The sequence below is a fragment of the Mastigoproctus giganteus genome, chromosome 14 (genome assembly GCF_048544385.1).
Source record: "Mastigoproctus giganteus isolate SK-2022 chromosome 14, ASM4854438v1, whole genome shotgun sequence".
Classification (NCBI taxonomy): Eukaryota; Metazoa; Arthropoda; class Arachnida; order Uropygi; family Thelyphonidae; genus Mastigoproctus; species Mastigoproctus giganteus.
Genome location: NC_143588.1, coordinates 97,109,889 through 97,124,258, shown reverse-complemented (window position 1 = coordinate 97,124,258; position 14,370 = coordinate 97,109,889). Strand labels below are relative to the sequence as shown.

The following is a 14,370-nucleotide window of genomic DNA, read 5'->3' as shown; positions in this document are numbered from 1 at the left end:
GGTATTCATTTGAACAAAGGCGATGCAAAGAATTTTGCAAGTATCATCACTGAGGATACCTTAAGGGTTCAGGGAAACTGCTAGTTAGAGGGGAGAAGGGTAATATAGTTCTGTGTTTATCTGATGATATGGGTCAAAGTGCACTCACCTCAAGAATTCTTGTTTATTGCCACACAACCAATATTGATAAGATGTTCTAAGGGCAGCAACGTTTCAAATGAGTAAGATGATAAAGACAGGGGAAACAAGCCTATATAACTTCAAGGGATGTAGCAGGGAAGTAAACTATAGAAGAATACTTGGTCTTAACTGTGTCTACTGTAATGTCAGGAGTGTTGTCAATAAAATGACTGAATTTGAACTCTTGGTTAGGACAACTAATGCTGACATAATAGGGATAACAGAAACATGGTGGCACCCGGAAATTGGAGATGTATAATATATTTAGGAAAGATAGGGAAGATAGAAGGGATGATGATGTCATACTTCTTATCAAAAGCAGCCTGAGTTTAAAAAGAGCTTTTTCTAAGTCAGAAGTTACGTCTGCCAGCACAGAATCTGCATGGTACGAGTTAGTTGAAAGCAAAGGTATAGTGTTAATTGTAATGCGACTACCCCCAACTCCACCCAAAGGTATAATGTGAGTGGGAGTAATCTACAGGCCAGAAGATTGTGAAGACTATGACGAGAGTCTCTACGTGCAAATAGAATGGACAAACAAACAAGTGCGAAAGTCTTATTATGGGTGACATCGATCTGCCCCAAATTAATTAGAATAAGTGGGAAGGAACCTCACCTTGCGAAAAATTTCTTTTTAAAATAAACTAGATGATTAGGACTATCTGTACTAGAGGTACAATAAACTAGATGATTAGGATTATTTGTACCAGCATGTTAGAGAAAATACTAGAGTTGAGAATATTCTTGACATCACCATTACTCAAGAATTAGATGACAACACGGCTTAAAATACAGGAACCATTGGCAGGTAGTGATCATGCAGTCGTCAGTTGGAAGATGAAGAAATTGTAGTAGTTAAAGGTAAAGGCACAGGTTTTAATTTCAGGAGAGGGGACTTTGACAGTTTAAGGCACTATAAAACATCTATTAATTGGGTTGATTGCAGAGTGAGGGGAAATTGAATTATGAAATTGAACTAAATTATAGAATACCTTAGAGCAAAGAATGCATTGATACCATTAAGAAAAAATTGCAGGAGAAGTATGCCGAAATGGATAAACACGGAGCTGGCCGATTAAAAAGATAGCATGGGATAATTATAGAGCGACATAAAATAATAAAGCCTACAACAGCTACAAGTTAATCCATAACAGAACCATTGTTAAGGTTAGGGAGGCCGAGGCTGCATATAAGAAAGCACTGGCTAAGAGAGTAAAAAATGGGGAAACACAATTTTCCATGTATGTGAATACAAGGAAGAAAAAAAGTGAATCAGATCGAACCCTTGTACACTAGGCGTGGGAAGGTCTTAGACAACCCAGCTGATATTGCAGATAAATTGAACAGGTATTTTGCATTTGTCTTTACTCAAAAAAGAAATTTCATGCTGAGAAGATGCTGTGCAAGTGAGGCTGAGTCATATGAAATTAGTGATTTCGAAATTACAGATGACTGTTTATTAGAAAAACAGTCTTCTGTAATGCCACCAACTCCAGGAGCCTTACTTGCCATAAAGGCAAGTAAGGCTCCTGGAGTTGGTGGCATATATCCAGTAATTTTGAGGGAGACCACCAGAAAGTGTATTGAACCATTGAAGTTAATTATGAGGGCATCTTTGGATTCAGGAGAAATTCCTTTGGACTGGAGAAATGCCAATGCATCACCTGTACATAAAGGCAGTTCTAAGAGCAAAGTCGGTAACTAGGCCAGTAGTCTGACCTCAGTGGTATGGAAAATCTTAGGGGCAATGATTAAGAGTTCGATCCAGGGACATTTAGATAGATATGGTTCTGAATAACAGGCAACATGGTTTTGTTAAGGGAAAATCATGTTTAACTAATTAATAGGCTATTTTGATACAGTTACTCCCTATGAGCTGGATGCAAGAAACAATTTAAACATAGTTTATTTGGATTTTAGCAAGGCATTCGGCTAAGTCGCTCATGAAAGTTTACTGTATAAGCTGGAACATTATGGGATTACTGTAAAAATTCTAAGGTGGATTGCCGGATGGCTGAATGGTAGAGGGCAGAGGGTTGTGATTAATGGATATTATTCAGATTGGTCTGAAGCAGAAGTGGAGTCCCTCAAGGATCGGTTCTTGGTCCACTATTGTTTCTAATTTTCAAAAGTGACATTGATGAAGAGATAGAATGATCAGTACCAAGCAGTACTCCTTCAGGATGACTTGAACAGGCTGCAAGAATGGTCAGAAAAGTGGCAACTATATTTTAATTCAGAAAAATGCAAGGTCTTACACTTGGAGAATAGCAAACCCAAAAGAAATTATACACTTGGTAGGGATGAATTAAAAACAGTAGAGGAAGAAAGGGATCTGGGAGTTACAATACAAGTAGATATTTCTGAGCAGCATAAACAGATGGCCAGGAAAGACAATTGTGCCCTATTGATGCTTTATCGAACATTATCCTGTAGAGATATGGAGGTTGCAGTCCAACTGCATAAGACTATTATAAGTCCACATTTGGAATACTGTGTTCAAGTATGGAGATCTCATTTGAAAAAAAAACAAGAAAAATTGAGCTTCTTGAAAGGGTCCAAAGATGGGCAACTTGCATGGTGAGATTGACAAAAGGGTGATTGTATGAGGAAAGACTCCGATTATGTGGGCAACAGAGCTTGGCAACCAGGCACCTCAGAGGGGTTAGTAAAATGAATGAAGATGAAAATTTAAATGTTATAAAGAATTCCACAACTATGGGGCATAAATTCAAATTACGGGGAAAATGTTTGGGCTAGACTGTAGGAAGTTTTCTTTTAGCCAATGAGTCACTGATTGCTGGAATAGGCTGCCTTCACAGGTAGTTGAAGCTGACAGTTTGAATAAATTCAAAGGTCAACTAGATAGTTACCTATGTGAGGAGGGAAGTAAATAATCTGCATTTTCTTATCTACTCTTTTTTTTTTCCTGTGTAACAAAAGCCTGTGGCTTCCTTGCACTATATGGCTATTACTATTCCATCAAATGGAAAGCTTGTGCATGTGACAACAGAAATAACTAATCTGATAACCAACTTCTGAAATTTAAAAGTTCAGATTAAATTAGATTAGTAACAACTTTAAATTGTTACTAATCTAAGCAATCCAACAGCTCAATTCCATTTTCATCAACAAAAGAAAGAAACCAACGATAATACCATACATGTTTTTCATGGCTAGGTTCTTTCAGTTCCTGAATGACACCAATACAGCAAGCATGCAATTTTAACTTCTTTGTAGCCCTGAAAACAGTATTTGGTGACAGTCCAGTTTGAGAAGATAACTTCCTAAGCGATTTTCTTGGTGAGCAGGTTAAATGTTCATTTAGATCATCCAGAATGTTTGCAGTTAACATGGCCGGCCTGGGCTCTTTTTGTCCTCCACACTCCCAGTCTCACGAAATTTCACAATTATATGCGATATTGTTGACTTATTGGGGACAACGACCGAGGAAAATTCATTTGAAACTCGTCTTGCACATGTTTATAAGATTCCACAATAAACACACGCTCATTCTTGGAAAACGACAGGGCCAACACAACACAATGGACTGGATGCCTGACTGAGACTAATGCATGCCACGGTCATTCAACTGCTTGCCTTGGGTGCAGTGCTGCCACCTACTCTTCAAACTCGACATAATATTTGCCTGACCGTAAGTTATACCTTCTTCATTTTAGGGTTGCGTCCTTTATGAAACGTCCCTGTAGCATAGACATTTTCATATAACAGTCAGGGATAGGTTCCACAAAAGCTATAAATTGTCATTACTCACTGTATTTTCAAACTTATTTTTATAATTACATATTACACCATGACTGGTAAATAACACATTAAAAGTGAAGGATTATTAAATAAAAATTATTGATATAAAACATATGCAACTAATATTATTTTGTTTCTGATGGCTCATTTTTCAATGAGAGGAAGTGAGGGAGACTCCTTGTATTGGCTAGCTTGCCGTTTTAAAGAATGAATCATGCATTTTTTTTTTTTTCTCTTCTAAAATAAATCTGTAACTCATCAGATCATCTAATTTTCTTTTGAATACACAGCTTCTATTTTAAAAGTTCCATTTTTCAAATCAAAATATGCACCACATGTTCACAAACAACCATAAACTTAAATTACAATAGTGAGAAAGAGTGTAACATGACAATGCATGGGTTGTGTGTGTGTGTGCGCGCGCGCGTGCGTGCGTGCGCAACTTGGAATTTTCAGTAGTTTAATGATGAACAAGGTATCAAATAAATATATCTAACTTCAAACTTTTAATGCAGTCAACTGCAAATAAATACATTTTGCAAAATATTATTAATATTATTAGCTAGCCAACGATTATTATTGGTTATCACCTCTAATACAACTTAAATTAACTTATTATTTTAATATAAAAACATGAAAAACAAAAATACTACTTTTGCTTACCTTTTCTTCCTGGATAAGTATCTGGATAAAATTCATAATAAAGGTCAGGTTTATCTAGATCTCCAAATGCCTCACTTTCTACTTCAGCATAAGAAAACTTGTGCAATTTAATAAGCAATGCTAAACGTGTGAACCATACCTAAAAATGAAATCCCATTTTAAGTGAAATTTTATGTTCTCAATATTAAATATTAATCATGTACATGGGACTCTGACACATCCTGCACATATCATGGCCAATATTTGTTTTGGTAACAATATAGCCTGGATAACTATTGTCACAAAGGAGAAAAATAGGAACATAATGAGACACTATTTCTAGCTTGTTTCAGAGATACCATTGTTTCACTTTAACCTACCACTTGGGAGGTGAATATTATCCAAAGAGCCAGTAGAGATAAGGAGGAGATCATCCTGTTGTATAAGGCAATGGTTAGGCCATATCTTGAGTGCTGCATACAGGTCTGCATGATAATCCTTCTTTAAACGAAGCTTCATTTGAAGAAGGAACTCAATCCATTCAGAGCCTTAAACACCTCAATCAGATATCCTTGCAGATGTCTAGTCTTCAAATGCTAAAATTGGGAGAAATAAAGCCTTTCCTGGTAAGAGATTAGTAAGGGGAACAGAAGGGTGCCTTCTGTTCCCCTTACTAATCTTGTTGCTCTTCTTTGCATTCACAAACTTCTAATTCAAATTACCCACTTCTGCAACACCAGATGGAACAAACTTCAGTCTGGTGTTGCAAAAGTGGGCAGTTTGAATAAATTCAAGGAAGGATTAGACAAATTGTCTGAGGGGATAGACAAGTGATATGAGAAGATTCTTGAGCAACTGACTAAAGAATTTTTTAAATCAAAAATAAATAAATGAAAATATAGGATAATGTTGCAAAAATCATTTTGCAACATTATCCTATTTACTGCTACCATATGCAGCACCTTGCATCTCTCAGTATTAACTTCAACTGCCATTTCTCGGTCCATCGACCTAATTTTTATAGATCTTGTTGCAGTAGCATACCTTCATTACTGTTGCCACCGTGCTATCCTTTGTATCATCTGCAAACCTAGACATTAAGCCTGGTATACATTATCAATGTCAATAATAAATATTGAAAACAATAATGGGCCCAGCACTGAACCCTGGAGGACTCCACTAATAACAATATTCCGTGAAGAGCAGTGCAATTGATAACTACTCTCCGTCTTTTTCCACTTAACCATCCCTTTATCCATACTAGTAATTTGCTCTTAATGCCACATTGCTCCAGTTTGTACAGCAGTCTTTTAAGTGCAACAGTATCAAAAGCCTTCCTGAAATCCAAGTATATGATATCAATATTCTTTTCTTGCATCCAGTTCCTTTGTCATTACATCATAGTAACTTATCAGATTGGTTAGACATGATTGCCCCTTAACAAAACAATACTGTGACTGCAGTATAACTGAATCCTACATCATAGCACAGTCATCAACAGTTAACCAATTGACATTGAGTGGCCCAATGTGATTCAATTCCTTCCTTCTACTGTGAATATAAGTAAAGAATTATTTGCTGCTATTCTTTGCCAGAGACCTCATAATCTGCATTAGCTTGCCTAACCTCTTTTGTGACTTGATTACAAACTAATTTATATATACCACAGACTTCTGTATAACCGATAATTTATTATGCATCCCATGCACTTTTTTCCTCTGCCATATGTCTCAATAGTTCATTTAACATCCATTTAGGTCCTACATCATGAACAGTATTTCTTTGTTGGTATGAAAAGCCTAGTAGCTTCTGTGGTTACTTCCCTGCATGCTTCCCATTTAGAATTTGCTATTGGTAACATCATCAGTTGGTCCCACTGCACAGAATTTAAAAACTGTCTGAGACCACTGTAGTAACTCTTATAAAAGCAAATGCCTTTCTCTTTATCCTTGACAGTAGTTATTGTCTTTAATTAAATTCCACATTAGTATACTGTGATTGCTGCCACTCAGTCTTTTACCTGCAGATTCTTAATGCATGAAGAATCATTGCTCATAACCAGATCAAGAGTATTGCTTCCTCTTGTCACCTTTCTAACATGCTGCTGTATAAAACAATCGTCTAAAGAATCTACAAAAGTTTTGCTATTGTGTGAGTGACAAAACTACAAATTCAGTCAACGTCTGGAATGTTAAAATCCCCCATTATAAGATATTCTGATTTACTGGCCCACTCTATTTCCTCTATATAGCTGTTTGGTATACTCATCACAGTCATTAAGCCTATAATGCACACTTACTCTCAATTTTGTTTTCCCAGGGTTTATATCACACCAAACTGACTGAAAATTTCACTGGTCACCAACATTGACTGGATGCACTGCCTTAGATTTAACGTGCTTCTTAAGTAAGAGCATAACTCTTCTACCCCTCCTGTCCTGTCTGCATAAACTGTACTCTCCATATTCAAATTCAGCATCGCTTACATCTGAGTCACACCACGTCTCCGCTATCCCTACAATGACTGCATTTGATCACTTAATGATTACTTCAAATTCATAAAATTTATTTACAATGCTCCTAGCATTAGCATACATGCAAATATACACTAATGCTACTAGCATTAGTGTATACACTGAGTGGACAGAAATCATGGGATACCTACCTAGGGCGCCTCGGTAGCCAGGTGGGAAGGAGCAGCAGTGCGTAGCACACGCTTCTTGATTAGACCGGGGTTCGAGCCCGTCACCACCAAATACGGAGAATGCGGAAAGGTCAGGGAATGACCACCGCATATCCCGGAGCAATATGGCCTTAGTTGCTAATGCTCCTAAAAACCAAAATAACAAACAAACCTACCTAGTAACAGGTAGGCCCACCTTTTGCCTGGAGAAGGGCAGTCACATGGCAAGGTATTGAGTCCACTAGTTAACGAAAGCATGCCACAGGTATTTCCATCCATGCTTGCTGCACCACTATCCATAACTCCGTCACATTTCTGAGTAAAGGATCCAAAGCTCAAATGGACCTTTCCATAGCATCCCAAAGATGCTCCACAGGGTTCATGTCCGGTGAACAGGGAAGCCATTCTGTGGTGGTAAAATCTGCGGAATGCTATTCGAACCATGTTCTAGTCATCACGACTCAGAAGGGAGCAGCACTGTCCTGCCGGAAGAATCCATTGCCCTGTGGGTGCATGATGACCATGAAGGGATGCAGATGGTCTGCATAGATGGACACGTAACCTGGACTGTTCAGAGATGCATCTAGACCAGTGGTTTTCAACCGGGGTGCCGCAATAACATTCCAGGAGTGCCACGTAATTTGGGTTTACGTTACTTAAATTTTTTTTTTTTTTTTTTAAATTTATATATTTATTTCATTATAAAAAGGTGTACGGTTATATTTTTGTGGTGATCTATAATTGATGTTTATTTATTACCTCTATATAAAGAATAAAACTATTATATATATATATATATATATATATTTGTATTATGAATTGTAATTTTGTTTATAGTTATATTATTGTAATAACTATCATATAACATATTTTTTTAATATTATATCTATAACTAATACAAACTAAAAATAGTACTGAAAATAAATTTAAAATAAAAACTCATGCCAGTAGCATAGCAAAACCATAGAGCAAAAATAATAAACATAATAATCAAACCAATCGCTTTTGCCATGCTACTGGCATGAATTTTTATTTTAAATTTATTTTCAGTACTATTTTTAGTTTGTATTAGTTAGATTTCAAGCATCATGTAGAGGAATATACATTTTGCTGCCTCTGATTTCCTTTATTTTTATTTTCTTTCACTACTGTTTTCAACTACTGTTCATTATTCAAATATACACACACACACACACACACACACACACACACACACACACACACACACACACACACACACACACACACATATACACAGAGAGAATTGGATCTAACAGGCAAAAAATTGAGTAGGGGTGCCACAAAATAAAATAAATTACTTAGGGGTGCTGTTATTAAAAAAAGGTCGAAAACCACTGGTCTAGACATACCAGAGGTCTCAGCTTGTACCAGCTGAACACGACCCAGACCATTACCGACCGTCCACCTGCCTGAACAATTCCTTGTTGACTTGGGGGTGCATAGCTTTGTGCAGTTTCCACCAAATACATACACCCTCCCATCCTCTCGAAATAACTGTAAACGGACTCATTGGACCAAGAGACCCGTCTCCAATCATCCAAGGTCCAGTGCCGATGTTCTTTCACCCAGTTGATCGTTGTCGTTGGTATGAAAGTTTCATGACACAAGGGCAACTGTGGCCAATATGTGTCTGTCAGCGTCATTACGTTCATTTTAATGATTTAGGATGGATATATCAGAGTGTATTTATTATTCCTAGATGTTTAATATATATAAAGAGTTCACTTAGGTTTGCTTTGTCACCAAGTACACGAGAGAGGGTTAGAGGAGCTTGCAAATTTGCTAATGATTGGAAGGATGTGGTACAAACAGCTGAATAGGTTGGACAATCAATCAGGATGTACCTTACTGTAAGTTGTATCTGACTGACAGACAGAGCAGAGCGGGGGATCTTCTCTTAAAAGTAAATGTTTGTAAGTGAGGAAGGTATGCCCAATGCGCAGTCTTGTTAATATAACTTCCTCCTGTCTATTTGTACATGAGCTAGAACCACCCAGTTGAGGCATAGAGTCCTGTGTCATGGTGTTAAGAATGAGTGGGTCAGCAGCTCCTATAACCTACTGCATCTAATGATCACCTGATAGTCTTGGTGGAGACGTTCTGGCACCTCCCTCATTGAAGTCAGTGGTGATTTGTGCCACTGTCGCTCTCTGGTTGGCTGAAACAATGTGAGATAGACATCGATAGCCATGTTCATCTACCTCCTTTCTCCACAATGAGATGTTATTCCAGAAATGGCATATTCCCGATACACTCTTGATACTGTCGAATGGGGATAGTGCAATTTCTGTACCACCTTCGTGATAGAGTGACCCACGTGTCAGGCACCCACTACTGTCCCTCTTTCAAAGTTGGTTAATTCACGATGCTTATCCATACTGACATTGGATTACCATCTACGTGGATGCAGTGTACCTATATACCTGCCAAGCGGTGGGCTTATCCACTTGGTTTTTTTTTTTTTTTTTTTTAGGAGCATTAGCAACTAAAGCCATATTGCTCCGGGGATATGCGGTGGTCATTCCCTGACCTTTCCGCATCCTCCGTATTTGGTGGTCACGGGCTCGAACCCCGGTCTAATCAAGAAGCGTGTGCTACGCACTGCCGCTCCTGCCCACCTGGCTATGGAGGTGCCCGGTTTATCCACTAGCAAGAGGGGTGACACCATCATGCTGCCCAGAAACCAGGTATCCCATTAATTCTGTCCTTTCAGTGTATTTCATAATGCATGAAGAATCACTACTCATAACCAGATCAAGAGTATTGCATCCTCTTATCACCTTTCTAATGTTCTCACTCTTCGTTATCCCAACACAGCTCCTGTATTTCTTGTTCCACGTTGAACCATAGCAGAGCCTGAAGACCCTGACACCTTGCTTTCTAGGCTGCTGCATGTTCCTACAGAAGCAGTGCAAGGATCACTTTCACCTCTGCCTGTGACTCTAGTTAATGTACTATCCGTGTATCCTCCCAAGCTAGAAGTTTTCCAACCCACCTAGCACTGCCTCGATAGCATCAGCAAATATCTATCTCTGCAAAAACAGTTCTCCTGTTAACAAGCTCATAGAGTAGAAAAAGTCTATCCCATGGGCCTTGCATATTCTCTCTCCATGGCTGAATTGATTGACAGCGCTATCAATGTGTACTCCCTCCTATTGTGTCTGGGCAGAATTGCAGACACGTTCGATTTAACTCAAAACATTTACCCAACATTGTCCTAAGTTATTTATTTTTTGCATTGATAATGTTGGTGAAGGGAACAAAAGGGTACTCTTGCCTAGAAAGGCTTCAGTTCTGCAGATTGCAGCATCCAGAAACTAGGAACCTGCAGGGAGATCTGATTGAGGCAATTAAGGCTTGAATGGATTGAGTAAGCTAAATGTTAATGGCATTCTTCCTCCTGCCGAGACTACACACGTGAGGGGGCATAAATTCAAGTTGAGGAAGGATGGTTTTGCAGGATAATGTGCAGGAACCCCCCCCCCCCCCCACCTTCAGCCAGGGAGTGGATGATTGTTGGAACAGGCTTCCATTTGTTGTTGTAGTTGTGGATGGTTTGAATAAATTCAAGCAAGAACTAGGCAAATTCTTGGAGGGTATGGATGGGTGAAGTGTACAGGTTTTTTTTGGCTGATGCTACATAAGCTTGCTTTCTTGCATCATTTGCCACTACTACTACTCCTCTTACTACTGTTGTAGTTAAAAAATGATATTTTATTTTTACAAGCCCATTGAACCATTTTAAAATATTCATAAGTAACCACATGATAAAACACTTTCAAGAGTTGTGTTCTTAGATTTTTATAAAAAAATTACTAAAGATATTAAAACATATTTCATAAAAGTTATAGTAATGGTAAAGGTATTTTTACTTCCAGTTGTGCTATATATATTGCCAGCACAACAAGTTGGGCTGAAAAGTTATTTTTAAAAAATAAATGCTATCACCAAAAAAATGGAAATGATATTTCACAGTCCATAAAATAACTGCTGACCAATAAGAAAAAATTGAGAAATATTCAAATGTGTCCATGATATATATGTTTCAAGTCCTTGCAGCTTTATCAGAATCCCATGCATTTAATTGTGTAACTTTTTGGTAAAAGATTACTAAAGGGTTAATAAAGAGTTTAAATTAATAGATTAACAGCATTAGTCTCAGTATGAATATTAATTAAATGAGAAAACAGCAATATCCTGTTATATAATGTGAGACTCACTTAATATTCCATGTAATTTAGGTAAGGGTGACAAGGTAAAAATAAAAATAACCTTATCATAATAAATAATAATCATATAAAAAGGTACTTCTTTTTTCATTTAATCATTTAATTGAAAATTTCAATTATAGAGGTGAAAAATTCAACTATTCTAAACAGGAATAACAACATACCTTTAGTTATTTCAGACCTTTTTTAAAAAGCTATAGAAAGATTCCACTGGGTCTGCTACCAATGCAAGAATACTATAATATTAAAGGCAGTTTAATAATTCTCTAGCTGAGAACAGTGGTGACAACATATGATCATCACAAATTTAAATCAACAATAGATATTACTGTATGTTCCAGACTATAAGACACATTTTTCCCTGGAAAATTTTGCCTAAAATTCCTCTGAATCTTTTATGGTCCAAAGTTATAACAGGTGTGTGCAATGATATTTTTATATTTAGTATCTAGAGACAGCATGGTCAAAATGTCCAAGTGGCCTTCTAAAAAAAAGTGAGCTCTTTCACTGTGTGACTATTTCAGGTCACATATAAAAGATGCAACAAAAAGGATGACTGCTGAATAAAAAATGGAGTGAGCTTTAATTCCAGGAGGCCTTAGCCAACTGCAGTATTTTGGCATCACAATTAATAAACTCTAAAGCATTCAAGTGGACCAAATGGATGGAGCAGAAATGAATGAAGGCACCAAATCATTATTTCACACCAACAAACAAATGATGCAACTGAACACTTCAAGTGCATGAATGAGTGAAAAATTAGTGGGTTAGTGAAATGGGAAACAGTTGCAATGTCTTTCAAGAATTGTGAAATCAGTAATGTCATTGATGGTCATGAAGATGGCACCACACACTCTAAAAAAAAAAGTGAAGGTTTGGACCATAAAATCAGTAATTAGCAAAATATATAGCATCAGCAAAAAAAAAAAAAAGCTATATAGCACTGGCAGCTACATAGCATCAGCAAAAAAAAAAAAAAAACCATCCCATTTTAACCCACCCATTCACTCCAAAAGTTTGTCTAGTTCTGCCTTGAATTTATTTTAGCTGTCAACTTCCACAATGACAGATGGACGATTGTTCCAGCAATCAACTACCCACTGGCTAAAGGCAAATTTCTGCACATCTATTCTACAACTGTCTTTCCCCAATTTGAATTTATGCCCCCTCAGGTTCGTAATCTGGGCAACAGAAAGAATCCCATCAGCACTGGGCCTGCTCAAACCATTCAAGGCCTTATACACCTCAATCAGATCACTTCACAGGTGCCTAGTCTCCAGATGCTGCAATTTGCAGAACTTAAGCCTTTATTGGAAGAGCAAACCTTTGTTCCATTTACCAATCTCGTTGCCCTCCTCTGTATTTTTGACACTGTTGCGCATGGAAGACTATTGTACAAATTGGAGCAGAATGGTATTAAGGGTAAGTTGCTACAATGGATAAAAGGATGGTTAAGTGGGAGAAGACAGAGGGTGGTAATCAATGGGTGCTGCTCTTCTTGGACTAATGTTATTAGTGGGGACCCACATGGTTCGGTGTTAGGTCCACTGTTGTTTTGTATATTTATCAATAATATTGATGAAGGTATATCAGGCTTAATGTCGAAGTTTGCAGATGATACAAAGGTTGGCAGGGTTGTTAATGACAGTAATGGCAGTGTGTGCTACTGCAATAGGATCTAGATAATTTGGGCAGATGGGCTAAGAAGTGGCAACTGAAGTTTAACCTTGACAAATGCAAAGTACTGCATATGGGTAGAAGTAATCCCAGAGAAACGTACCAACTGTGTGGTACTACACTTAAGGTGGTAGAAAATGAAAAAGACCTGGGAGTAATTGTGCAGGCAGATATGAAGTTTTCTGAGCAATGCAGACAGGCTGCCAGGGCAGGTCATGGGATTTTGTCAATGATATATAGGAATTTTGCTAGCAGGGAAAAAGGAGGTGATTATCCCTCTGTATAAGGCAATGGTCAGGCCACGCCTTGAGTACTGCGTACAGGTCTGGAGGCCTCATTTTAGGAAGGCTGTAGATTTACTTGAGCGTGTACAGAGAAGGGCAACAAGATTGGTGAGGGGAATGAAGGGATCCTCTTATCAAGAGAGGCTTAAGTTTTGCAAATTGCAGTGGCTGCAGACTAGGCACCTGCGCGGTGATCTGATTGAGGTGTATAAGGCCTTGAATGGGTTCAGCACGCTGAATTCTGATGGGATCCTTCCACTTGTTCAGATTACGAACCTAAGGGGGCATAAATTCAAATTAAGAAAGGACAGATGTAGAATAGATGTGCGGAAATTTGCGTTTAGCCAGCGGGTGGTTAATTGCTGGAACAAACTTCCATCTGTCGTGGAAGTTGATAGGTTGAATAAATTTAAGGAGGAACTGGACAGGCATTTGGAGGGAATGGTGTGATTTTTTTTTTTTTTTTTTTTTTGGCTGGTGCTGCATAAGCTCATACACTTGCTTTCTTGCATCACATGCCACTACTACTACTACTTGTTCCAGCAGCTCTACATCTTTCCTAAAATGAGGCATCCACATCTGTATACACTAAAGGTCTGGCCTGACAATTGCTTTATACATGGGGATAATCACCTCTTTATCCCTGCTAGCAAAATTCCTGTATATCATTGACAAGACCTCATGAGCTACTCTTGCAGCCCATCTGAACTGCTCAGAACACTTCATATCTGACTGCAAAATTACCCCCAGGTCTTTTTCATTCTCCACTACCATGAGTGTAACCCCAGAGAAATGTACCCAGTTGGTACATTTCTCTGGGGTTACTGCTACCCATATGCAGTACTTTGCATTTGTCAATGTTAAACTTCAGTTGCCACCTCTCAACCCAT

At 38.0% G+C, this 14,370-nt stretch overlaps 1 protein-coding gene across 1 annotated transcript in view; it reads right to left on the bottom strand.

Annotated features, from left to right (window-relative positions):
* The window catches only part of LOC150075413 (trafficking protein particle complex subunit 12), a 114,935-nt gene that overhangs the window by 45,906 nt on the left and 54,659 nt on the right, over positions 1–14,370 (bottom strand). Inside the window, exon 6 of the mRNA XM_090388358.1 lies at positions 4,609–4,747. Within this exon, the coding sequence (XP_090244484.1) occupies positions 4,609–4,747 (139 nt within the window). The remainder of the gene's footprint in view (positions 1–4,608; positions 4,748–14,370) is intronic.